General features: G+C 57.8%; 1 protein-coding gene across 1 annotated transcript; it reads left to right on the top strand.

The window, feature by feature from the left end:
• Positions 1–35: 35 nt before the first annotated feature.
• LOC100682127 (hexosaminidase D-like) lies at positions 36–23,384 on the top strand. The gene is given in 17 exon segments (XM_029057552.2): positions 36–164; positions 9,873–10,038; positions 11,989–12,090; positions 12,374–12,623; positions 13,482–13,591; positions 13,951–14,038; positions 14,276–14,314; positions 14,316–14,375; positions 14,377–14,442; positions 14,655–14,838; positions 15,491–15,562; positions 15,871–16,075; positions 20,020–20,102; positions 20,502–20,580; positions 20,933–21,034; positions 21,375–21,464; positions 22,526–23,384. Coding segments are annotated over 15 exon segments (1,707 nt in total). The 5' UTR covers positions 36–164; positions 9,873–10,038; positions 11,989–11,995; the 3' UTR covers positions 22,710–23,384.
• The last annotated feature ends 979 nt before the right edge of the window (positions 23,385–24,363 follow it).

The raw sequence follows: 24,363 nt of genomic DNA on the forward strand, positions 1-24,363 counted from the left end.
AGCGGTGGGCGGGAGGGGGGAAGGAGGGAAAGAGGGGCAGGGACAGGAGGTTGTCGTCGAGGGAAGGCGCGAAGGGACCGGGCCTCCTAATTACGGTGTCAGTGGTCGAGCTGGAAACTCCCCATCCCACCCTTTTGCAACATTTTGGCTACAAAACCAGGCAGGTGGGGCTCGCTGGGCTCGTGGTTTTTCCTTGGCAGGGCCCAGGGGGGTCACAGGCTTTGGAGTTGGAGAGAGGAAGGGCTGCAAGGCCCTGGTTTGGGGCAGAGGGTGAGGATGCCCGAGGGCACGGGAATAGTCTGAGCCAGGGGGTAGGGAAGCATTCGTTCATTCTGGCGGATTTAGTGAGCGCCGACTGTGTGCAGAGCACTGGACGGAGCGCTTGGGAAGTGCAGTTCAGCAACAGATAATGATGATGGCGTTTGTTTAGCGCTTACTGTGTGCAAAGCACTGTTCTAAGAGCCAGCAACAGATAATACTAATGATGATGGCGTTTGTTTAGCGCTTACTGTGTGCAAAACACTGTTCTAAGAGCTGGGGGAGATCCAGGATAATCAGGTTGTCCCACCTAGGGCTCACAGTCTTCATCCCCATTTTACAGATGAGGGAACTGAGGCACGGAGAAGTGAAGTGACTTGCCCAAGGTCACACAGCTGACAATCGGCGAAGTCGGGATTAGAACCCATGACCTCTGACTGCCAAACCCGGGCACTTTCCACTGAGCCACGCTGCTACTCTGATAGAGACCATCCCGGCCCCCAATGGGCTCGCGGCTCTAGAAGGGTGGAGGCAGGCATCCAAACAAGTCAAATTGTATATTCCAAGCGCTTAGCACGGTGCTCTGCACATAGTAAGCGCTCAATCAGTACTATTGAGTGAATGAACAGGCAGCAGCATCACGGAGTGGCTAGAGCCCGGGCCCGGGAGTTAGAAGGTCACAGTTTCCAATCCCCACTCCTCCACTTCTCTGCTGGGTGACCTTGGGCCGGTCACTTCACTTCTCTGTACCTCGCTTCCCTCATCTGGAAAATGGGGATGGAGGCCGGTGAACCCCACGTGGGACAGGGTCTGTGTCCAACCCGATTTGCTTCTGTCCACCTCAGCGGTTAGTACAGTGCCTGGCACATAGCACTTAACAAATGCTGTTATTATTATGTTATTATATATTATTATTATAACAGAGCAGCGTGGCTTAGTGGGAAGAGCCCTGGCTTGGGAGTCAGAGATCAAGGGTTCTAATCCCGGCTCCACCACTTGTCAACCGTGTGACTTTGGGCAAGTCGCTTCACTTCTCTGGGCCTCAGTGACCACATCTGTAAAATGGGGATGAAGACTGTGAGCCTCACGTGGGACAACCTGATTACCTTGTATCTACCACAGCGCTTAGAACAGTGTTTGATACATAGTAAGCGCTTAACAAATGCCATAATGATTATTATAGAAGCAGCATAGCTTAGTGGAAAGAGCACGGGCTTGGGAGGCAGCGGTCGTGAGTTCTATTCCCGGCTCCGCCACTTGTCAACCGTGTGACTTTGGGCAAGTCGCTTCACTTCTCTGGGCCTCAGTGACCTCATCTGTAAAATGGGGATGAAGACTGTGAGCCCCACGTGGGACAACCTGGTTACCCTGTATGTACCCCAGTGCTTAGAACGGTACTTGGCACATAATAAGCGCTTAACAAATACCACCATTATTATTATTATTATTGTTACAACCTAGCAGAGTCGGTAGACACGTTCCCTGCCCACGACGAGTTTACAGTCTAGAGCCAGAGGATTTAACAGGGTGGGTCCAGAGGTGGGGGGCTGCAGAGGGTGGGCCCAGGTGCGGGGGGATGCGGGAGGAGGGTCCAGTGTCCGTCTCATCGTTCGGACCGATTCCTGACGGCCAACGCATCGTCAGCCCTGGCCGAGTTCCTCAGCCTCCACCCCCTCGAGGATGAACTTCAATTCCGAAGCCATTTGGGCAAATCTTCCCCAATTAATCCCCATCTCTGCAGTCCTGTCAGCTCCTGGCGTTTCTGGATTGGTTTTTGCCCCCCTGTGCGCTTGGGTAAATTTGCGTAATGAACCGTACAGTCAGTGATTTACTCTAATTTCTCTTATAATTATTTTTTCTGTCTCCTTCAATGGAGCTAAACTCCTTGTGGGCAGAGAACACATCTCGTGATTCTGGTGTACTTTCCCAAGCGCCTATTACAGTGCATTGCATCCAGGAAGCACTCAGTAAATACTCTTTTAACTCTCTATTTTTATTATTATTAATATTATTATATTGGTTTATCTTATTAATTTTCATTACCCTATAAATTCTCTTACGTTTGGCTGCCCATTCGAGTGTAAGCTCCTCGTGGGTAGGGAATGTATCACTTCCTTGCTTAGTACTTTTCCCCAGTGCTTAGGACACTGTACTGCACCCATCATCATCACCAATGCTAATTATTGAGCGCTTACTGTGTGCAGAACTCTGTACTAAGCACTGGGAGAGTACAGTAGAGTTGGCAGAAACGTTCCCTGCACCCAGCAGGCAGTCAATAAATGCTATTAGTCAGTCACTTGTATTTATTGAGTGCTTACAGTGTGCAGAGCACTGTACTGAGGACTTGGGAGAGTACAAAGGAACAATAAACAGACACATCCCCTGCCCACAGTGAGCTTACACTGTAGAGGGGGAGATAGACATTCACTTAAATAAATTACAATACATAAGCGTTGTGGGGCTCCCTGCTGCTACTGTTAGGACTCCAACCCTTTTTCCCTCCCCACCTCCCGTGGCTGAGCACAGACAGCACCCGGCCAGGTGGACAAGGCTCCTCGAAGTGTAATCTCTTTGTGGGCAGGGACTTTATGTCATGATTCTGTTGCAAGTCTACCCAGCGCCTAGTACAGTGACTTGCAGAGAGTAAGCACTCAATAAATACTACTGGTTGGGTTGTGTGCAGCACAGTGCGAGACACTCAATATACACCATTAATGCCTGCGAGGACCTGGGTTCTAATCCCGGCTCCCGTCTGCCGTGTGACCTTGGGCAAGTCGCTTCACTTCTCTGGGCCTCAGTTATCTCAACTGTAAAGTGGGGATTAAGAGTGAGCCCCATGCGGGACAGGGATTGTGTCCAACCCGAATTGCTTGTATCCACCCCAGCGCTTAGTACAGCGCCTGGCACATAATAACCCCTGAACAAATATTACATTATTTGATACCTACGTTACTTAAAATATACATTATTTACAATATAATATTAATAATAAATTTTAAAATGCTACTCCAAGGGCCAGGGAAGGCGGGGAGGATGGGTGCCCCATGGGAAGAGCCCAGGCAAGTCTCAGCAGAGTGGGGTGGTGGAGAAGAGGGCCCACGGGTTTAAGGTTGACAGGAAGCTGGGTTGAAATGATGCTAATTCAAGAACGCCACCGGGTAATAATGCCGTCAGCTCCCTGCTGAGGCGGATAAAAAATCTTTGTTAATAATAAGTTTCCCCGCTCAGGGGCCGGCTCCCCCCTCTTCAAAGCCACCCGCTGCCTCTCCTCCTCCAGCCCAGACCCGAGAAGTGAGCTACTAGAGGCCCGCCTCATGATGCAGTGGTACCGAGACAGTGCTTACGCGGCACCGAGCACTGGGGTAAACGCTGGGCTAGGTACGGGATAATCAGAGCGGACGCAGTCCCTGTCTCATCGCCATTTTACAGAGGAGGCAACTGAGGCCAAGAGAGGATCAGTGACTTGACTGGGGTCTCACACAGCAGAGCAGGGGCAGAGCTGGGATGTGGGCAGCGGTGAGGTGGGGAAGGAAGATGAGAGAGGGAAGGTGGAAGATGGGGGAGAGAAGATGGGGGAGGCAGGGGAGAGAGGAGATGAAGAGGGGAGGGAAGAGGAGGGGAGGGCAGGGGGGATATGGGAGGTGAACAGGGGAGAGAAGATGGAGGTGGGGATATGGGAGATGAAGAGGGAAGGGAAGATGGAGGAGGCGGGAGGGATATGGGAGATAACGAGGGGAGGGTATGGGAGATGAAGATGGGGAGGGTATGGGAGATGAAGATGGGGAGGTGGGGGGGATATGGGAGATGAGGGAGGGAAGATGGGGGGAAATGGGAGATGAAGAGGGAGGGAAGATGGGGGATATGGGAGATGAAGAGGGAGGGAAGATGGGGGGATATGGGAGATGAAGAGGGAGGGAAGATGAGGGAGGAAAGATGGGGGATATGGGAGATGGAGAGGAAGGGAAGATGGCGGGATATGGGAGATGAAGAGGGAGGGAAGATGGGGAGACAGTGGGGAGGGTATGGGAGATGAAGATGGGGAGGTGGGGGGATATGGGAGATGAGGGAGGGAGGGAAGATGAGGAAGGGAAGATGGGGGGATATGGGAGATGGAGAGGGGAGGGAAGATGGGGGGATATGGGAGATGAAGAGGGAGTGAAGATGGGGGGATATGGGAGATGAGGGAGGGAAGATGGGGAGGCAACGGGGAGGGTATGGGAGATGAAGATGGGAAGGTGGGGGGGGGGATATGGGAGATGGAGAGGAGGGAAGATGGGGGGATATGGGAGGAGGGGAGGGGAGGGAAGATGGGGGGATATGGGAGAGGGGAGGGGAGGGAAGATGGGGGGATATGGGGGAGGGGAGGGAAGATGGGGGAAAATGAGAGATGAAGAGGGAGGGAAAATGGGGGGATATGGGAGATGGAGAGGGGAGGGAAGATGGGGGGGGAAATGGGAGATGAAGAGGGAGGGAAGATGGGGCGATATGGGACATGAAGAGGGGAGGGAAGATGGGGAGACAGTGGGGAGGGTATGGGAGATGAAGATGGGGAGGTGGGGGGATATGGGAGATGAGGGAGGGAGGGAAGATGGGATATGGGAAGGGAGGGAAGATGAGGAAGGGAAGATGGGGGGATATGGGAGATGGGGGGGATATGGGAGATGAAGAGGGAGTGAAGATGGGGGGATATGGGAGATGAGGGAGGGAAGATGGGGAGGCAACGGGGAGGGTATGGGAGATGAAGATGGGAAGGTGGGGGGGGATATGGGAGATGGAGAGGAGGGAAGATGGGGGGATATGGGAGATGGAGAGGGGAGGGAAGATGGGGGGATATGGGAGATGGAGAGGGGAGGGGAGGGAAGATGGGGGAAAATGAGAGATGAAGAGGGAGGGAAAATGGGGGGATATGGGAGATGGAGAGGGGAGGGAAGATGGGGGGGAAATGGGAGATGAAGAGGGAGGGAAGATGTGGAGAGGTGGAGGGACGTTGTGGGGAGGGAAAGGGGGGAGAGAAGATGGGGAAGATGAATAGGGGAGGGAAGGTGGGCGGGAGGGGCAGGAGAGAAGATGGAGGTGAAGATGGGGAGAGGTGGGGGGAGGGAAGATGGCGGGGGTGCGGGAGAGAAGGTGGGGGAGGGGAGAGGGGAGGGAGGCTGCAGGGAGGAGAAGAGGGGGAGGGGGAGAAGAGAGCGGCCGCCGAACCCCGAGGCTGCGGCTTCCAACCGGGGGCGGGGGACACGGGGCTGCCGCCGCAAGCAATCATCCCGCAAATCATCCCGCAAATCCCGGCCTCGTCCTCCCGCGCCGGGGGCCGGAGCCCAGCAGGACGGACGGACGGACGGAGGGACGGAGGGACGGACAGAGCGAGGTGCGTGCCCGGCGGGGGCTGCAGGTCTCCCCCTTCCCCTCCCTCCCCCTGCCATCCCCAGCGGCAGGTGCGGGGGCAGGGCCCAGGCCCCAGCTGTCCCCGGCAGACGGAGGGGACCGCTGCCACCCCCCCGACCCAGACCCCAGACCCCAGGCCCCGGCACGGGGTCCCCGACCCCCCAAACCCGCAGCCCCAAGGGATCATCATAATAATGATGATATGTGTTAAGCGCTTACTATGTGCAAAGCACCGTTCTAAGCGCTGGGGAGATACAAGGTCATCAGGTTGTCCCATGTGGGGCTCGCAGTCTTAGTCCCCATTTGACAGACGAGGTCAATGAGGCCCAGTGAAGTGACTTGCCCAAAGTCACCGAGCTGACAAGTGGCAGAGTCCGGGATTAGAACCCACGACCTCTCCCCAGCCCGGGCTCTTTGCACTGAGCCACGCTGCTACAGGGGATGGTGGCGGGAAGCCCCCCATTCCCTCTGGCTGAGGACACCCCCTGATCTCACGACCCCCTGTGGCAGCCTCCTCTTTCCCCTTCTTTTAGGGGCCTGGGGCGCAGCCCCGCTTTAAGGGATGGGGTGGGGAGGGGGCTGGGGTCTCAGTTACCAGCTGATAACTGAGACCCCATGGAAGGGGGCGAATGACCCCCTCTCCCAAGCCCACCCACCCTTCCCCACCGGCCTGAGCCGGGGACAGGGCCCCGAAGTTGTGGGCGAAGGTGACCCTCCCTTCCTGCCAACAGAATCAATCCATCAGTGGTATGTCCTGAGCGCTTACGCTGTGCAGAGCACCGTGCTGAGTGCCCCCGGGGAGGACGGTACGGTCGATGATAATGGTATTCGTTAAGCGCCTACAATGTGCCAAACACCTTTCTAAGTCCTGGGGGCGATACAAGGTAATCCGGTTGTCCCACATGGGGCTCACGGTCTTCATTCCCATTTTACAGATGAGGTACCTAAGGCACGGAGAAGTGACGTGCCCAAAGTCACAGAACTGACAAGTGGCAGAGTCGAGATTAGAACCCGTGACCTCTGGCTCCCAAGCCCGGGTTCTTTCCACTGAGCCACGTTGCTTCTCAAAGATCTAGATCCATAAGGATATAGACGGGAAGACAGAAGTGAAAATAAGTTACCGTTAAGGAACGATGCGGAGTATAAGGAGATGAACACGAGGGTTGTAGGGGCCGAGGGTTGGTTGACTTTAATAATAATAATTAATAATTATGGTACTTGTTAAACACTTACTATGTGCCAAGCACCATTCTAAGCTCTGGGGCACTTAAGGGGTGGCTTACTGCAAAGAGCACGGGCCTGGGGGGGGGGTCAGAGGATGTGGGTTCTAATCCTGCCTCCGTCACTTGTCTGCTGTGTGACTTTGGGCAAGTCACTTCACTTCTCTGTACCTGTTACCTCATCTGTAAAATGGGGATTAAAAGTGTGAGCCCCCTGTGGGACAACCCAATTACCCTGCATCTACACAGTGCTTGGCACATAGTAAGCGCTTAGCAAATATTATCATTATCATTAAGGGGTGCGGATTTCATCCTCTAGACTGTAAGCTCATTGCGGGCAGGGAATGTGTCTGTTTATTGTTATATTCTCCCAAGTATTTAGAATAGTGTTCTACACACAGTAAGCGCCAATAAATACTGTTGACTGACTAAATAATAATAATAATAATAATAATAATGATGGTATTTGTTAAGCACTTGCTATGTGCCAAGCACTGTTTAAGCTCTGGAGCAGATACAAGGTTATCAGGTTGTTTACATAGATGCCAAGCACTGTGCTCAGTGCTAGGGCGAAGACCAAAAATCCGATCAGACGCGGGCTAACAATCTGAGGGAGGGAGAGCAGGGACCTTAGCCCCATTTTAGAGAGGAGGAAACTGAGGCTGGGAGAGTTTCAGTGATTTGCCCCACGTCACCCAGCACGTTGGGGTCTGGGGGTGGGAAGGTGGGTCAGAACTGAGTCTAGAACTCAGATCTCCCGACTCCCATCCCTGGGCTCTTGCCACACTGCTTGGAGCCCGTCAAAGGAAAGGAGAAGAAGCCCTCCACCAGACCACCCCCTTCCTTGCTGGCTGGTCTTTCTTTACCTCTCCTAGCTCTGGGGAAAGGACTGAGTGGGCTGGAAAAGCTTTGTTCTTGACTGTAAGCTCCTTGTGGGCAGGGACTGTGTGTTATATTGTTAGAGTGTACTCTCCCAAGCGCCTAGTACAGTGCTCCGCACACAGTAAGCGCTCAGTAAAAGGATTGATTGCCCGCCTGTCTGACTGACAACTGACTGGACTGCCCCGGGGCCCCTGGGGGATCCAGAGTCCAGTGCTCTGCACATAGTAAGCGCTCAATAAATACTACTGAATGAATGAATCCCCTGTCCTCTGGTGGCTCCCCCTGGAAGCTGGCTCGGAGACTGCCCGTGCCAGACCCGGGGTGACCGACCGGTCCGTGCTGCTGGGTTGGGGGGCATCGGGGTGGGGATCGGAGCAGAGAGGGCACCCCAGGAACACGGTGCCCGGGGTTGCACATTCAGACGTTGAGTTACACACAATTCTTCGGGTCCTTTGGGTGTTTGACCCCAACTCTGATCCCGGTGTAGCCCATAGAGCTGGTTCCTTTTTGTGGCTGGTGAGAGAGAGAAAGAGAAAGGATGTGAGCACGTGTGTGCACACTTGCATGCCCAGGCAGGCGAGCGTGCATACAGGTACACACAAGTGTGCATGTAATAGTAGTAGCAGAAGCGATGGTATTTACTGAGCACCCACTGGGCAGAGTGCACTTTACTGAGCACTTTGGACTCCTCTAGACCATAAGCTAGTTGTGGGCAGGGAACATATCTATCAACTCTGTTATATCGTAATGATGACGAAGAAGGCATTTGTTAAGCGCTTACTGTGTGCAAAGCACTGTTCTAAGTGCTGGGGGGATACAAGGTGATCAGGTAGTCCCATGTGGGGCTCACAGTCTTTATCCCCATTCTACAGATGAGGTAACTGAGGCACAGAGAAGTGAAGTGACTTGCCCAAAGTCACACAGCTGACAGGCGGCGGAGCCTGGATTAGAACCCATGACCTCTGACTCCCAAGCCCGGGCTCTTTCCACTGATCCACGCTTCCCAAGCACTTAGTAGAGAGCTCTGCACTTAGTAAGCACTCAATAAATAAGACCGACTGATTGATTTGGAAATTCAACCGTCTCCTAGCCCACAAGGAGCTTCCACTCTTCTGGGGGAGACAGACAGTATATATTCCTAAATAGTGTCACTGGGAGTAATGCAATTGAATTGCCGAATTGTACATTCCAAGCACTTAGTACAGTGCTCTGCACTTAGTAAACGCTCAATAAATTCTATTGAATGAATGAATCCTCATCATCAAAGGTATTCATTGAGCACTTACTCCGTACAGAGCACTGTATTTAGTGCTTTCATGAGTACAGTACGAAAGAGTTGATGGACATGTTCCCGGCCCACAGTAAACTTAAATTCTAGAGGGGGAGACAGGTATTAATATATGTGTGATATATAATTTACAGACATGTACATAAGGGCTATGGAGCTGAGGGTGGGGCAAATATCAAATGCTCAAAGGTCACAGATCCACGTGCACAGACGATGCAGAAGGGAGAAAGAGCTGGAGAAAAGAGGGCTTAATCAGGGAAGGCCTCTTGGAGATGTGACCTTAATACGGCTTTGAATGTTCAGGTGAATATATGAGAGTTTGTGTGAGTGTGAGCGTGTATGTACGTGTGTGTGTACACGTGTGTGTGTGTGTATGTGCAGGTGGCCTAGGATCCAGGCCTGAGCTGAGGTGGGGGGAGAGGGGCAGGGCAGGGAACCAGGATCCAGGTAGGGGCTAAGCTTGTTGTGGGCAGGGAATGTGTCTGTATTGTCGTATTGTCCTCTCCCGAGCGCTTAGTACAGTGTTTTGCATATAGCGTTCAATAAATACGACTGAAATAATGAAAGAATGAGCCAGGTGGCCAGAAATCTTGGGGGCAGTGGAAGTGGGCCCGCTGGTGGGGAGGGTGCTCAGCATCTCCGCCCCACCTCCCCTTCTTGCCCCTTCGCCCCTGGGCAGGCTGAGCTCTTCAGCAGCAGTAGCAATAGCAGGAGTCATTTCTGCCAGGCCTCGCTCTGGGCAGGGTTTGGCTCCAGGTGCGGGAGGGTGGGGCCCCTGCCCGAGGACAGGTGGTCCGACAGGTTGGCCCATTCGATCCTCCCTGTCTTCACCACTGCAGGGCTCCCTACCCCTTCCACTGAAGCTTCCTCTTCCTGTGCCGCGGGGGGCAGAGGGGTCACGGCGGCTGCCCGGGGCTGGGCGATGAGCACGGGTGCCGGGGGCTGCTGACGGAGGACGCTCACTGGGGCAGGCTGCCGCATCCGTCGTCTTCCTGCCCGGCTCAGGTACTGCCCTGCAGCGGTCCTGCCCCGCTCCGGGTCCTGCCCTGCTCTGGTCCTGCCCTGTTCCGTGTCCTACACGCCCCTCCAGGTCCTGCCCTGCTTCATGTCATTCATTCAGTCATTCAGTCGTATTTACTGAGCACTTACTATGTGCAGTTCATTCATTCAGTAGCATTTATTGAGCGCCTACTATGTGCAGAGCACAATACTAAACGCTTGGAATGTACAATTCGGCAACAGATAGAGACAATCCCTGCCCAACGACGGGTTTACAGTCCTGCCCCGCTCCGGTCCTGCCCCATCCAGTCATCTCCCCTGAGCTTTCTGGGAACTGGAGGGAAGGTGGCAAAGAGAGGGGGACGAAGCTTGGCGCTTTTCTGTCAGATTGGAGTTAAGAGCGGGTTAAGAGCGAGTTAAGCGCAGTTAAGTGAAAGGATCTGGCTCCGTGCCCGCCCTGCAGTTAACGTTACCCCCAGCACAGTGCCTCCAGACCCTGCCCCTCTCTTCCTGGTGCCTTCAGTCCCTGTCCGCTCTCCCCCTCGTGCCCATGGGGCCTACTCTCTCCCTCCCACTACCTCTGGGCCCTGCCCCTTTCCCCCCGTGCCCTAGGCCCCTGTCTCTCTCCCCTCAGTGCCCTCTTCTTCTCCCTCTCCCAGGTGCTCCTGGAAGTGCCCCTCCCCGTCCAAAGCCCATGTCCAGGCCCCAGGTGCCACTCTTCCCTGTGGGTCAGCCCAGCACCTGGGGGTTGTCCAAACCACCTCGCCCCTGGGAGCAGGACCACTAAACCACCCAGGAGGGGAGCAGGGGGCTGGGCAGCTGGCAAGGGAGGAGGAGGGAGGGATGCCTCCAGGGAGAGAGACCTCCTTTCCCTGCCCTCCCCCATGCCCCAGCCAGAGTAGGGGCAGAGAGGAGTGCCTGCCAGCCCCCTCCTCTGGGTTTTGGGAAATGGAAATGTGGGGAACTGGCCCACCCAAACGGCTACCTTACTGCTACAGGCTCTCGTTATATCCCAGCTAGACTACTGTGTCAGCCTTCTCTCTGATCTCCCTTCCTCCTCTCTCGCTCCGCTCCGGTCTATTCTTCACTCTGCCGCCCGGCTCATCTTCCCGCAGAAACGATCTGGGCCTGTCACTCCCCTTCTTAAACACCTCCAGTGGTCGCCTATCGACCTCCACTCCAAACGAAAACTCCTCACTCTAGGCTTCGAGGCTCTCCATCACCTCGCCCCTTCCTACCTCTCCTCCCTTCTCTCTTTCTACCGCCCACCCCGCACGCTCCGCTCCTCCGCCGCCCACCTCCTCGCCGTCCCTCGGTCTCGCCCGTCCCGCCGTCGACCCCCGGGCCGCGTCCTCCCGCGGTCCCGGAACGCCCTCCCTCCTCACCTCCGCCAAACTGATTCTCTTCCCCTCTTCGAAACCCTACTTAAAACTCACCTCCTCCGAGAGGCCTTCCCAGACTGAGCTCCCCTTCTCCCTCTACCCCCTCTACCGCCCCCCCTTCACCTCTCCGCAGCTTAACCCTCTTTTCCCCCCATCTCCCTCCGCTCCTCCCCCTCTCCCTTCCCCTCCCCTCAGCGCTGTACTCGTCCGCTCAACTGTATATATTTTCATTACCCTATTTATTTTGTTAATGAAATGTACATCGCCTCGATCGCCTCGATTCTGTTTAGTTGCCATTGTTTTTACGAGATGTTCTTCCCCTCGACTCTGTTTATTGCCATTGTCCTCGTCTGTCCGTCTCCCCCGATGAGACCGTGAGCCCGTCAAACGGCAGGGACTGTCTCTATCTGTTGCCGACTTGTTCATTCCAAGCGCTTAGTACAGTGCTCTGCACATAGTAAGCGCTCAATAAAGACTATTGAATGAATGAATGGGGAGGGTCCTGGGATCAGGAAACTCGGGGACGGAGCTCTCGGACCCCTGGACTGACCCCGCCTCCCCGTGCCCTCCCCAGCCCCGAGATGGCCTTTCAGAGAAACCAGAAGCTGAATCTGCTGAGGCTGGCCGTGCTGATCATCGTGGCTGTGGCAGGGGTCAAGTTCCTCTTCCGAGACAGGTGGGTGGTGGGGAGGTGAGTTGGAGAGGTGGGGGAACAGGGGAGGCAGGGGACAGTGCGGGGGGAGGGCGTGGGGAAGCTTTGAACAGGACCCAAACCTGGGTCAGCCCCTTCCCCCGAGCCGTCCCTCCCTTCTCTCCAGCCCGGGCCCGTGGCAGCCTGCCCTTAGGTTCCCGCTCTACTTGCAGCCCGTCGGCTCCGCTGGGGGCTGGGACACCCAGCTGGCCACGGGGGATGGAGAGGTGCCCCCGGCCCTCCCTGAAACCAGCTCTTGTGCCCCCAGCCTCACCCTGGAGCTGCATAAACACACAGGCCAAGATGGCGGGTTCTGGGGGCGGGCCAGGGGCTCCCATGAGGAGCCTCGGGCCCAGGGGCCACCCGGGGCCCCTCCCGCCGCCCAGCGCACCGATCTACGGCCGGAGCCGCCTCAGCGCCCACAGCGCCCGCAGAGCCCGGCGCTGAGCGGGGCAGAGACCAGGCTGGTCCATCTGGACCTGAAGGGGGCCGCCCCCAAGATCTCCTACCTAGAACAGGTGAGGGGCCGGCCGGGGGAGCTCACCACCTGGGAGCTGGACCCTTGCATGAGGCGGGGGCTGGCTGGCCGGGGTAGGATGACCCCAGCCCTGGGGGAGGAGGGGAAAGTGGGAAGATCCCAGAGTCCCCTCTTCCAGTCATCCCTGCTCCCTCCTGCCCCCGGAAGCCCCTGGGCCTTTCCTCCAAGAGGATTTATGTTGGCGGGGGTCAGAAGGTCACTGTTCAGAGCCAGCGGCTCCACTGGCCTCTTTTAGGCCTGAGCCCAGCAGAGAAGGAACCAGATTGAAATGTAGCAATCAATCAGTGGTATTTATTAGGTGCTTAATGTGTCTGAGCTCTTGAAGTTGGACACCTGGAAAAACTGCCCCATAGTGGAGCAAGGGAGGCTAGGAAGATGTCTGGGAATGTACGAGAGCAGATGTAGCCCTGCCCCTGGGGGCATATCAGCCTGGCAGCGGGGTGCATTAGTGCCAAGAGCAGCCCCGGGGGGCAAGTAAAAGCTGGGGTGGGTGGAGGGGCCAGGACGGATCTCGATTTGTGTGAAGGGCTATCAGGGAGGGTTTCCTGGAGGACCTAGTGGCAGTGACTAGTGGTGGCAGAAGCAGGAAGGGTGGGGACTCGGGGTTAGGATGGAGATGGAGGGAAGGGGATGAGGGAATCCCTGGGGGTGAGGGGAGGGGTTTGAGGATGTCTCTGGGGGCAAGGGAGGGGTGGTTCCTGGGGATGGGAGGCCCAAGAGTGGGGGTACTGGGTGGTAGATATGGAAGCTCCCGAGGGTGAGCGGAACTAAGATTTCAGGGGAGTCGGGGTCCCCTCTGCCTTCTCACGCTTACCCTCCTCCCTCCCCCCACCCCCAGCTCTTCCCACTGCTGTCCCAGCTGGGGGCAACCGGGGTGCTGGTGGAGTATGAAGACATGTTCCCCTTCCAAGGGGACTTGGGAATTCTCCGCTCCCCCTATGCCTACAGGTCAGAGGGCTGGGGCTGGAGGGAGGCCTGGGGTTGCCCCTCACCCTGGGGTTCTTGGGCTACAGGCAGAGGAAACCTGGGAGTCCAATGTCCCTGGGCTGCAGGGTGGGGTTTTCTCTTGCCGAGGGGGTGGGTCGGGGAGGAAGGAGAGGCAGGAGTAACCTTGGTGATGGGATGTGCTGAGCAGCCACCGGGTGCAGTGTACTGAGTGCACCGGAGAGTACCTCATAAGCAGGGGACCCGTTCCCGGCTCCTCAGGAGCTTGCCCAGAGGGGTTGGGGGCGATAGGTCTCCTGCAGAGCCGGCCGGGTGGTGTCGGGGCGTCCTCACTGGGCTCTGGGGTGGTCTGTGAGCCACAGTGAGGACGACATTGAGAAGCTGCAGCAGCTCGCCGCGCAGAACAAGCTGACCGTCATTCCCTTGGTGCAGACCTTTGGCCATGTAGAGGTACGCCCCCCCCGCCTCAATCGACCTGTCAGTCGACCCATCGATCAGCCGTCGCCGCTATTTACTGAATGCCCCCCGCCCGCAAGGAGCTGCCCCTCCCCACTGCTCGGTGCTCTTCCCGGGATGCTCCCACCCCTGGGTTGTTCCAGGAGGGGAGGGAGGGGGAATGTTGGGAGGGGTGGCCCTTGCCCCTGCCCCGGGAGCCCAGGCCCACGGCTCCCCTCCCCTACCCCGCAGTTCATCCTGAAGCACGGGCGGTTCCAGCACCTGCGCGAGGGTAGCGCGTTACCCCAACAGCCTGAACCCGCACGCGCCGGGCACGTGGACCTTGCTGCGGGGCGCTGCTCACCCAGGTCATGGACCGGCACCGCCCAGGCCGCTGGCTGATACTCGGTGCCGATGAGGTCAGCCCCTGCCCCGACCTGCCTTGCCGGCCGTGGCCGCGGATCGATCCAGCCGTCGATCGTATTTATTGAGAGCTTACCGGTTGTGCAGAGCACTGTCCTAAGCATTTGGGAGGGTCGCTGTAACGGAGTTGGGGGATGGGCCGAGGTCACGCGGGAGGGCTGACCTCTGGCCCCCGACCTGGGCCCTGCCCATCCCTCCCCATCTGCAGGTTTTCCACCTGGGGGAGGGTGGTGGACTCGAAGACGTGGCTGGGCACCACGGCGGGGACGTGGACCACATGTACCTGGGCCACATCCGCGAGGTCGTGACCTTCCTGACCGGCCAGTACCCGGGCCTGCGGCTGCTGCTCTGGGATGACATGCTGCGCAAGATCCCCGCTCAAGTCATCCGAGGCAGGCGAGGCCGCGTGGGGGAAGGGGAGGGGGGGGCGGGGCCAGTCGAGCAGGAGCTGGGGGGCTGAGGTCGGGGCCAGCTGGGTGGGCTTGCGTTTGGCCTTGCCAGGGGTGTGGCGGGGATGGGGGGGGGGGGGGGCGAATCAAGGGGAACTTTCCCCTTTTTCCCTCTCTTCCTTCCTCTCCCCTTCCTACTCTCCCCTCCCTTTCCCTGCCCTTCCCCTCATCTCACCGGGTTCATGCACATCCAGCTCAGGCTCTTTGCTCCTCCCCAAGTTCTATACCCCCCCGCGCCCCCAACGACATCCTAGGTTCTGTGCTCCACCCTAGGTTCTTCATTCATTCAGTCGTATTTACTGAGCGCTTACTGGGTGCAGAGCACTGTGCTAAGCGCTTGGAGAGTACAATTCGGCAACAGATAGAGACAATCCTTACCCAACAGTGGAGGTTCTGTGCTCCCCCACCCCACTCTCCTGGGTTCCTTGCTCTTTTCCAGGCCTGTATCCCCCTTACCCCACCCTCCTGGGTTCTTTATTCCTCCCTAGGTCCTGTGCCCCCCGCCTCACCCTCCCATATTCCAAGCTCCCGCCTCTTGGGTTCTGTAGGGTTCCATGCTCTGTCCCCACTGACCCAGAGGCCTTGTTGGTTTCAGAATCTGGGATCACCCAACATGCAGCTCCTGTGCTGTGGTTCTACACCCCGGACTTGGACACGGAGCAGATAGGTACAGGACGGTACAGAGGCCTGCTGGGCTGGGGGTGGGTCTGGGGCAGGGCAGGCTGAGGACCCAGGATTGGGAAGGCAGGCAGGGCTTGTTGGGGGCAGGAGTAGAGGAGGCTCTGGGCCTGGGTCTACGGGCCTGGGGGGAGGGGTTCAGGGCCCAAGCTGGGAGAGCGGCAACCCCGAGAGGGGCTTGAGCTGCCCCGCTGACTGGAAAGGGTGGGGTCCAAGATGGGCTGGGTGGCGAGGGTCCGCCCCCCCCTTCCCTGCCCCGGCCCTGGTGCCCGGTCTCCGATCTCCGGTCTTCCCCAGGGAAGATCATCACCAAGTACGCAGAGAGCGGCTTCAGCACGGTGTGGTTTGCCAGTGCATTCAAGGGCACCACAGGCCCCGCGCAGATGTGGACTCCTCTCAATCACCACCTCAAGAACCACCTGAGCTGGCTGAAAGTCATTCAGGCTATGGCCAAGTTCCCAACCATCCAGTACCAGGGCATTGTGCTGACTGGTTGGCAGAGGTGACCGGGGTGGGAGTAAGGGCTGGGGGCAGTGGGTCGGGCAGGGGGCAGAGGAGGATGGGCTGGGGCAGTGGGCAAGAGGGGCAGGGGCTGGGAGCAGTGGGGGAGGGGGCATGTAGTAGGGCAGGAATTGTGTCTACCAATTCTAGAGTACTATAATCAAGCAGTGGTATTTGATGAGCTCTTAGAGTGTGTAGGGTGCTGGATCTAAGCATCTGGGGGAGTTCAGTACATAAGGAATTTACAATCTAGATGGGCATCTCCCCATTTAAAAACATTTCAGATACATATATATATTTAAGTGCTGTAGGGCTGAGGGTGTGGTGAGTGTCAAGGGCTTAAAGGACACAGATCCAATTGCACAGTCATTGTAGAAGGGAGAAGGACTGGGGTAGATGAGGCTTTAGTCACAGAAGGCCTCTTGGAGAAGTTGGGATTTTAACAAGGCTTTGAAGGTGGGAAGAGTTAGTGGTCTGTCGGATATGAAGGGGGAGGGTGTTCCAGGCAAGAGGCAGGACGTGGACGAGGGGTCGGCAGTGGGATAGACGTGATTGAAGTATAGTAAAAAGGTTAATATTAGAGGAGCGAAGTGTGCAGACTGAGTTGTAGTAGGAGAATAGGAGGTGAGGTAGGAGAGGGCAAGTTGTTTGAGTACTTGACTGCTAGTCAATGGGTAAGAGTTTCTGTTTGATGTGGAGATGGATGGGCAACCACTGGAGGTTCTTGAGGAGTGGGGAGAAATGGCCAGAACTTCGAATTAGAAAAATCATCTGGGTAGATGAATGAAGTATGAACTGGAGTGGGGAGAGACAGGAGTCAGGGAGGTCAGCAAGGAGGCTGATGCAGTAGTTAAGGCAGGAGAGGATTAGTGCTTGGATAGGTATAGTAGCAGTTTGGATGGATGGATGCTTAGTCCAGTGTGCTCTGCACCAAGTAAGTGCTCAACAAATACCATTAATCGAGTGGCAAGGGTGGGTTTTAGCAGTGTTATGAAGGTAGAATCGATAGGGTTTCGTGACAGAAGGAATATGTAGGTTGAAAGAGATGAGTCGGGGATTATGCCAAGGTTACAGGCAAGGGAGACAGGGAGACTAATGGTGCTGTCTGCAGAGATGGGGAAGACAGTATTTGGGTGGAAAGATGAGTTCTACTTTGGACTTACTAAATTTGAAGTGTCAGTGGGACCTCCAAGTAGAGATGTCCTGAAGGCAGGAGGAAATGCAAGGCAGCGGAGAAGGTGAGAAGTCAGGACTGGACAGCAGGTTTGGGAATCACCACTGGAGAGATGGCAGGTGAAGCCATAGGTGAGTTTGAGTCCTCCAAGGGAGTGGGTGTAGATGGAAAATAGAAGGGGACCCAGAATAGAGAAGCAGCGTGGCTCACTGGAAAGAGCACGGGCTTTGGAGTCAGAGGTCATGGGTTCGAACCCCGGCTCTACCACTTGTCAGCTGTGTGACTTTGGGCAAGTCCCCACTTAACTTCTCGGTGCCTCAGTTACCTCATCTGTAAAATGGGGATTAAGACTGTGAGCCCCACGTGGGACAACCTGATTCCCCTGTGTCTACCCCAGCGCTTAGAACAGTGCTTGGCACATAGTAAGCGCTTAACAAATACCAACATTATTATTATTATTATTAACTGAACTTGGAGAGACCCCCTCAGTTAGGGGGTGGGAAGTAGAGGAGGAGTGGGCAAAAGAGAGGGTAGATGAGCAGCGAGAGAGATAGGAGGAGAACCAGGAGAGAACAGGGTCAGTGAAACCAAGGTTATATAATGTTCGCAGAAGAAGGGGGTGGTCTGTAGTGTCAAAGGAAGCTGAGTGGTCAAGGAGGCTTAGGATGGAGTAGAGGCCACTGGATTTGGCCAGTAGGTGGTCGTTGGTGATCTTAGAGCAGTTTCTGTGGAGCGAAGGGGTAGAAGACAAATTGGAGGGGTTCAAGGAGAAAATTGGAGGAGATGAAGTAGAGGCAGTGGCTATAGAGAACTCAAGGAGTTTGTAGAGGAATAGTAGGAGGGAGATAGGGCAATAACTGGAGGAAGCCATGGGATCAAGAGAGGGTTATTTTAGAACAGGGGATGCATGAGCATGTTTGAAAGCCCCTGAGAAGAAGCCACTGGAAAGTAAAAGGTAGTCCGGGCGGGTAGAAGGGAAAGGACAAGTGTTTTGATAAGGTGCGAGGTGCAGTTGGAGGGGTAGATTTTGAGAGGAGGTGGGAAATATCTTGAGCTACTTCTGGGAAAAGCGGGGGAGTCGAAGAGAGGGTAGGAAAAGCAAGGGAGTGGAGAAGATCAGGGGAGGTTTTTAGGGAGATCGTGCCTGATGGTTTCAGATTTGTTAAAAAAATATGTGATCGGGTCATTAGGGCCGAGAGATGGTCGGGGGGGAGGGGCGGGGGTTTGAGGAAGGAGTTAAGTGTCTGAAACAGGTGGTGTGGGCAGTGGGCATGAGAGTCAATAAGGATGGGGAAATGATGCTGCCAGGTGGGCAAGAGGGCAGGGTTAAAGCAGGTGAGGATGTTTGAGATCGGCGAGGTGGGCCTGGTGTGTGGGTTTCCGCCAGGAGCACTCATTCATTCTATCGTATATATCGAGCACTTACTGTGTACAAAGCACTGCACTAAGTGCTTGGGAGAGTACAATACAACAATAAACAGACACATTCCCTCCCACAATGTGCCTGCAGTCTAAAGGGGTGGGGAGACAGACATTAGTATAAATAAATTACAGATACATAAGTACTGTGGAGCCGGGAGGGGGGATGAACAAAGGGAGAAAGTCAGGGCGACGCAGAAGGGAGTGGGAGAAGAGGAAAGGGGGGCTTAGTCAGAGAAGACCTCTTGGAGATGAGCCCACAAGAAGGCTTTGAAGCAGGGGGAGAGTAATTATCAGATCTGAGGAGGAAGGGCATCCACAGCTCGAGCACAGGAGCCAAGAAACTAGACTGTGAAGGTGATCCAGGACTGTGGGTTAGTCGCACAAGATTGGCAGAGGGACAGGGGAAACGAGGTAGTTGAATTCAGTGGAGAGCCCAGTGTTAAGGGCATCAATCTGTGCATCGAGAGAAGGTAATTTAGGTAGAGAGGCCAAATGGGGTTTGATAACTGTAGAAAATTGAAGGGAGAAAATAGATTGGAGGTGTCTGAGAGGGAGCGGGACTGATTTGTGGGAGCAGTAAGGAGGTGTGGTCGGATAGAGGGATTTCAAAGTTGGAGAGGGTAGAGGTGGTACAGTCACTAGAGGCGATAATCAGCGCTTGTCAAAGTTGATGAGTGGGCGAAGTGGGGGTGGAGCAGGAGGTCAATAGAGTTGAGGTGTGATAGAAAATGGGCAGTAGTAGGGTAATCAAGAACACCCACATGGGTTTTGAAGCAAGGAACAATGCAGGGATGGAGAAAGACAGAAGGAATGTGAGAAAGGGATCAAAATGGTTCAGAGGAGTCTGGGGAGCTGTAGATCATGACTAGTAAGTGGTGTGGGTGGTAGAGATGGATGATACAGGCTTCTAAGGAAAGAGAAGAGAGGGATGGTGCAAGAAAGAAACCAAGTCCGCCCCCTCTCCCAGTGAGTCTTGGGGAGTGAGGGAAAACGAGCTCCCTCACCACCCCCGCCACCCCCCCGGAGGGGTGGCAGGGAAGACAGTGTCATCTGGAGTGAGCCAGGTTTCAGTAATGGCACAGATTGGGTCACCAAGCACATATTACAGTGTTCTGCACCCAGTAAGCCATCAATAAATACCCCTGGTTGACATTAGTAATAGTAATGGTATTTATTGAGCCCATGTGTGCCAAACTCTGTACTGAACGCTGGGAAAGAAGGATCCGAGGAAATACAGACAAGGTCCCTGGCCCCCAAGGGGCTCACAGTCAAAGATAAAGGGAGGGGGTTGGCAACAGAAAAATAAGGAAAGATGAAATGCTGAATGCGCCCCGACCTCTGGCCTCCAGGTATGACCACTACTCGGTGCTGTGTGAGCTGCTGCCCGTGGGCATCCCATCCCTGGCCCTCTGCCTGCAGACCCTGGTCAATGGTGAGCATCTTAGCCTCTGTATCCATCTCCCCTTCTTTGCCTCTCCCCTTCCCCTCCTCTCCTCCTTCCCCTCTCCCCTCCTTCCCTTCTCTCCTTCTTCCCGCCTCCCCATGCCCCGAGCCTCCCGTGGGCCAGCGGGGGTGGGCCCAGCGGGCCCGGGGCCTCGACGCGGCCCGGCCTTCAGCCCAGCAGAGGCCCGGCAGGGGTGGGAGTGGGGGCGGGGTGGGGGGCGTTGCGCCCGCACGCGTGCACCGAGGGCTGCCGGGAGCCGTAGTTTTCTGCGCGTCGTCCGGCCTGCTGTGGATCCACACGCTGGCCCCGGCTCCGGCCGGGGGGACAGGGCAGGAGCGACTGCCATAGGGACGGGTTCGGCTACCTCCCTGTCTTCCCTTGCCCCAGGGGGTTTCACAGACACAACCAAGAAACGGATTCTGGAGCTGCTGGGATTTCAGAACATCCACCTGGAACAGAGCACCTGGTGAGAGGAGCCCCATCCCTCCTTCTCCCCTCCCTCCCTCGGGTCCGGCCTCTCCTCCTCATCTCTCTCTCCTGACTGCCCTCTTCCCCTTCCCAAGACCAGCCCGTCCCCTTCGATCCCTCCCCCAACCCTGACTGGTTCCTCTTCCCCCAACCTTATTCCTCCTCTCCACGACCCCGCCGCTCCAGACCCGGACCGTGCCCTCCCCAGCCCCTCTCCCACGGGCCCGATCCACCCCTCCGCTTCCCCCCGCTCCCCTCCTCTCCCCTCCTCTCCCCTCCTCCTCTCTCGGCTTCCCTCCGCTTCCCTCCGCTTCCCTCCACTTCCCTCCGCTCCACTCCCATCTGTGCAGCGAGGGCACCGGCTCCTTCCCCGGCTCTGAAATCTACCACATGGTGGAGCGGGTCAACGTACAGCTGAAGGAGAAGGCGCTCAAGGTCCTGGAGGAGGAGAGGTAGGGAGCCGCCCCCCTCTCCCCCCGTGTCCCCCGGCCCAGCCCCTCCCTCCCAAGCCGCCCCCTCCTCTCCCACTAAGCCCCCCGCCCGCCTTCCCCCTCGCCCTCCTCACCGAACCGCCCCCGCCTCTCCCAGCGCGTTCAGGGAATCTGGAGAAACGAGGCGGCGGGCCCGCCGTCTGGTCTCCCTCTGGCTCCGAACCCCCCGACCCCATCCCCTCCCGTCAGCCTCCTCAGCGCCCGCTCCGAGCCGGGAGCGGGATGGGGCGGGGGATCGATCCGAGGCTGGGGGTGACGGTCTCTGCCTGACGCGACTCCCGTCTCCGGTCCCTCCCTCCAGTGCCATCGAGGGTTGGTTCAGTCGCTACCACCGCAGACACCGCTTTGGCAACCCCCGAAACCTGGAGAGCTTTGGCAGCAAACTGATCAAGTGAGGACGAGGGAGGCGAGGCGGGTTGGCGCGGGCAGGGGCGCGGCCCGACGGGGGAGCGAAGGTAGGACCCTGTCCGGGGCTGGGGACGGACGCGAGCGCTGTCCAAGGTGGACGCGGGGCCCCGGGCGCTGTCCGAGCTCGGTCGCCCCGAGATACGGCCCTTGTCCGGAGGAGGGTCCGGAGGAGGGTCCGGAGGAGGATCGGGGCCCCGGCGCTGTCCGGGGTCGGAGGTCTGCGAGGAGGAACGGGAGCCACCGCGCGACCCCGGAACGTGCCGCTGCCGGCTCAACCAGCCTTCCTGCCCTTCTCTCTTCTTCCCTCCCGGCCTCCCGCCCTCTCCTCCCTTCACCTTGTCCCCTCGTCCCCCTCTCCCAAACCACCACCCTCCCGTCCTCCCTCCACCCTGTCCCCTCGTCCTCCCATCCTCCCAATCCCCATCCTCCTACCTCTCCATCCTCCCGTCCTCCCTTCATCCGGTTCCCTCGTCCTCCCATCTCTCCATCCCGCCCCCCGTCCTCCCGTCCTCCCATCTCCCCGCCCCTCCGTCCTCCTGTCCTCCCCTTCTCCCGTCCCACCTTCCTCCTGCCCCTCGGCCCCCCGTCCCTCCATCTTCCCGTCCTCCCATCCCCTCGTCCCCCCATCCTCCTGTCTTCCCGCTCCCATGCTCCCATCCTCCCATTCCCCCATCCTCCCGACCTCCCGTCTTCCCGTCTCCCATCCTCCTGTCCTCCTGCCCCCCCGCTCTCCCGTCGTCTGACCTCCCGTCTCCCATCCCCCGTCCCCCCGTCCTTCCTTCTCCCCATCCCCATCCTCCTGTCCTCCTGTCCCCCCATCTCCATCCACCATCTCACTGCCCACCCTCCCCCCGCCCCCCATCCTCCCGCCCCCCGGCCCCACATCCTCCTGTCCTCCCGTCTCCCCGCCCCCATCCCCCGTCCTCCCTTCCCCCCACCCCCCATCCTCCTCTCCTCCCATCCTTCCATCCCCTGCCGTCATCCCTCCCTCCCACCCCCCGGCCCCCCTCTCTCCCGTCCCCCTTGCCTCGGCCGGCGGGCCAGGACCTTCGAGGACTGGGAGAGCTTCCTGCAGGGCTTCCGGACCCGGCTGGAGGCCGTGTTCTTCCCAGACACGGTGGAGGAGTGGCTGGAGGAGAACGTCAACGTCCAGCTGGAGCCGCTGAGAGAGCTGGTGCACGACTACCGAGAGGTCATCCAGCTCAACGGACGCCCAAAGAGCCGCTAGCCCTCACCCCGGCGGGGCCCGGGGCCGGGCCCTCCCTCTCACCCCCTGCCCACTTCCCCATGGGGAGCGGAAAAGGGGCATGGGGCGCGGAGGGGGTGTGGGGCTTTGTTGCGAGAGTAGGTCAGGGTTACCGAGTACAGGGTCACCGGGTACAGGCCTTGGACGTTCTCTGTTCACTTCCCAGTTGTTCCCTTCCCCTCCCCCTGGCTCGTCCACCGCGGGAGGCCCCTGGAGAGGTTGGGGGTAGGGCGGGGGCAGGGGCAGGGTCTCCCGAGCTCTCCTCCAGCCCTTGCTCCAGGCCCTCAGAGGTCAGCCCCTCACCCCGAACCCTTATGTTCTCAGCCCCTCTTCCTATCTGTACTGAAGCCTCTCCTCCTTTTGCCCCTGCCAACTTTGGGGGGTCGCTGTTCCTGGGGCGGGGCACACCCGAGGCTCCTGGGACCCCAGACTGAGCCGGGACCCGGGGGGCTGGGAGCAGGGGAGAGGGGGCGCCCCACATTAAGCGTTGAGAGATGGGGGGAGGGTTGAATAAACGTTCAAGAGAAGCGGACCCCCGGGGCCAGTTAGGACTCGGGCCCGGCGGGCGTGGGCCTGGGGAGGACGGTTTGTTTTCTAGTTGATAAAATGCTGGTGTGAGCCCGACATCCAGAATTAAAACGTATTTTCCTACATTGACTCGGTTGATTTTCTCTGAGAGCGGGCCCGAGGAGGGTTGGGGCGTCCGGCCGGAGAGGGGTCGGGGGCCAGAGTTGGGAAGGGACAGGATAGGTTGGTGGGGGAAGGTCCCATCCTTGAAGTGGGGCAGGCCAAAAAAGAGTCCGGTTGTCGCGGGGGAGGGGGAACGGGAGAAAGGGGGCGGGCTGGTGGCGGGGAGAAGGGAGTCCGGCAGGAGGGAGGAGGAGGGAAGGAGGGGGTCCACCTGGGGGGCGTCGGGGAAGAAGAGGGAAGGGAGAGGGAGAAGGAGAGGGGGTCCGGCCAAGGGGTCGGGGAAGAGGAAGGGAGGGGAGGAGGGGATCCAGCTGTAGGGGGGAGTTGGGGAAGAAGAAGGGAGGGAGAGGGAGGAGGGGAAGAGGAGAGAAGGGGGTCCAGCCCTCGGGGAGGTGGGGAGGGGAAGAGGAGGGAAGGGAGAGGGAGGGGAAGAGGAGAGAAGGGGGTCCAGCCCTGGAGGAGGGGTCGGGGAAGAGGAGGGAAGGAAGAGGGGGGAGGGGAGGAGGAGAGAAGGGGGTCCAGCCGGGGTCTGGGAGAGGAGAGGGTTTGTCCGGCAGAGCAGCCCCGGGCCGGGCCACGGGTGGGGAGCTGCGCGTGTCACTCGTGGGTGGTCACTCGTGTGGCCCTCCCTTGTCCGCGTGGCCCTCCCGTGTCCGGCAGCCCGAGGTGTTTCCGACTGCCTCTTACTCCAATCTGTTACTCTGCCGGTGTTCGGTCATCATCCTTGCACCCCTGCGAGGAAATGGGTTCCCAGGGCCTAGGCAGAGCCGGGCCCAACGAGGCCGGCCGGGAATCAGCCTTTGGACCGGTTGGGATGGGGCTCGGCACCTTCCACTCCCCTTGAATTCCTCTTTTCCGCACCCCCCAACTTCAGTCCTGGGTGAGGGTAGGTGAAGAGAGACAGAGACAGCGAGGTAGAGGCAGCGAGAGAAAGAATCAATCAGTG

Source organism: Ornithorhynchus anatinus, chromosome 2, assembly GCF_004115215.2.
Source record: "Ornithorhynchus anatinus isolate Pmale09 chromosome 2, mOrnAna1.pri.v4, whole genome shotgun sequence".
NCBI lineage: Eukaryota > Metazoa > Chordata > Mammalia > Monotremata > Ornithorhynchidae > Ornithorhynchus > Ornithorhynchus anatinus.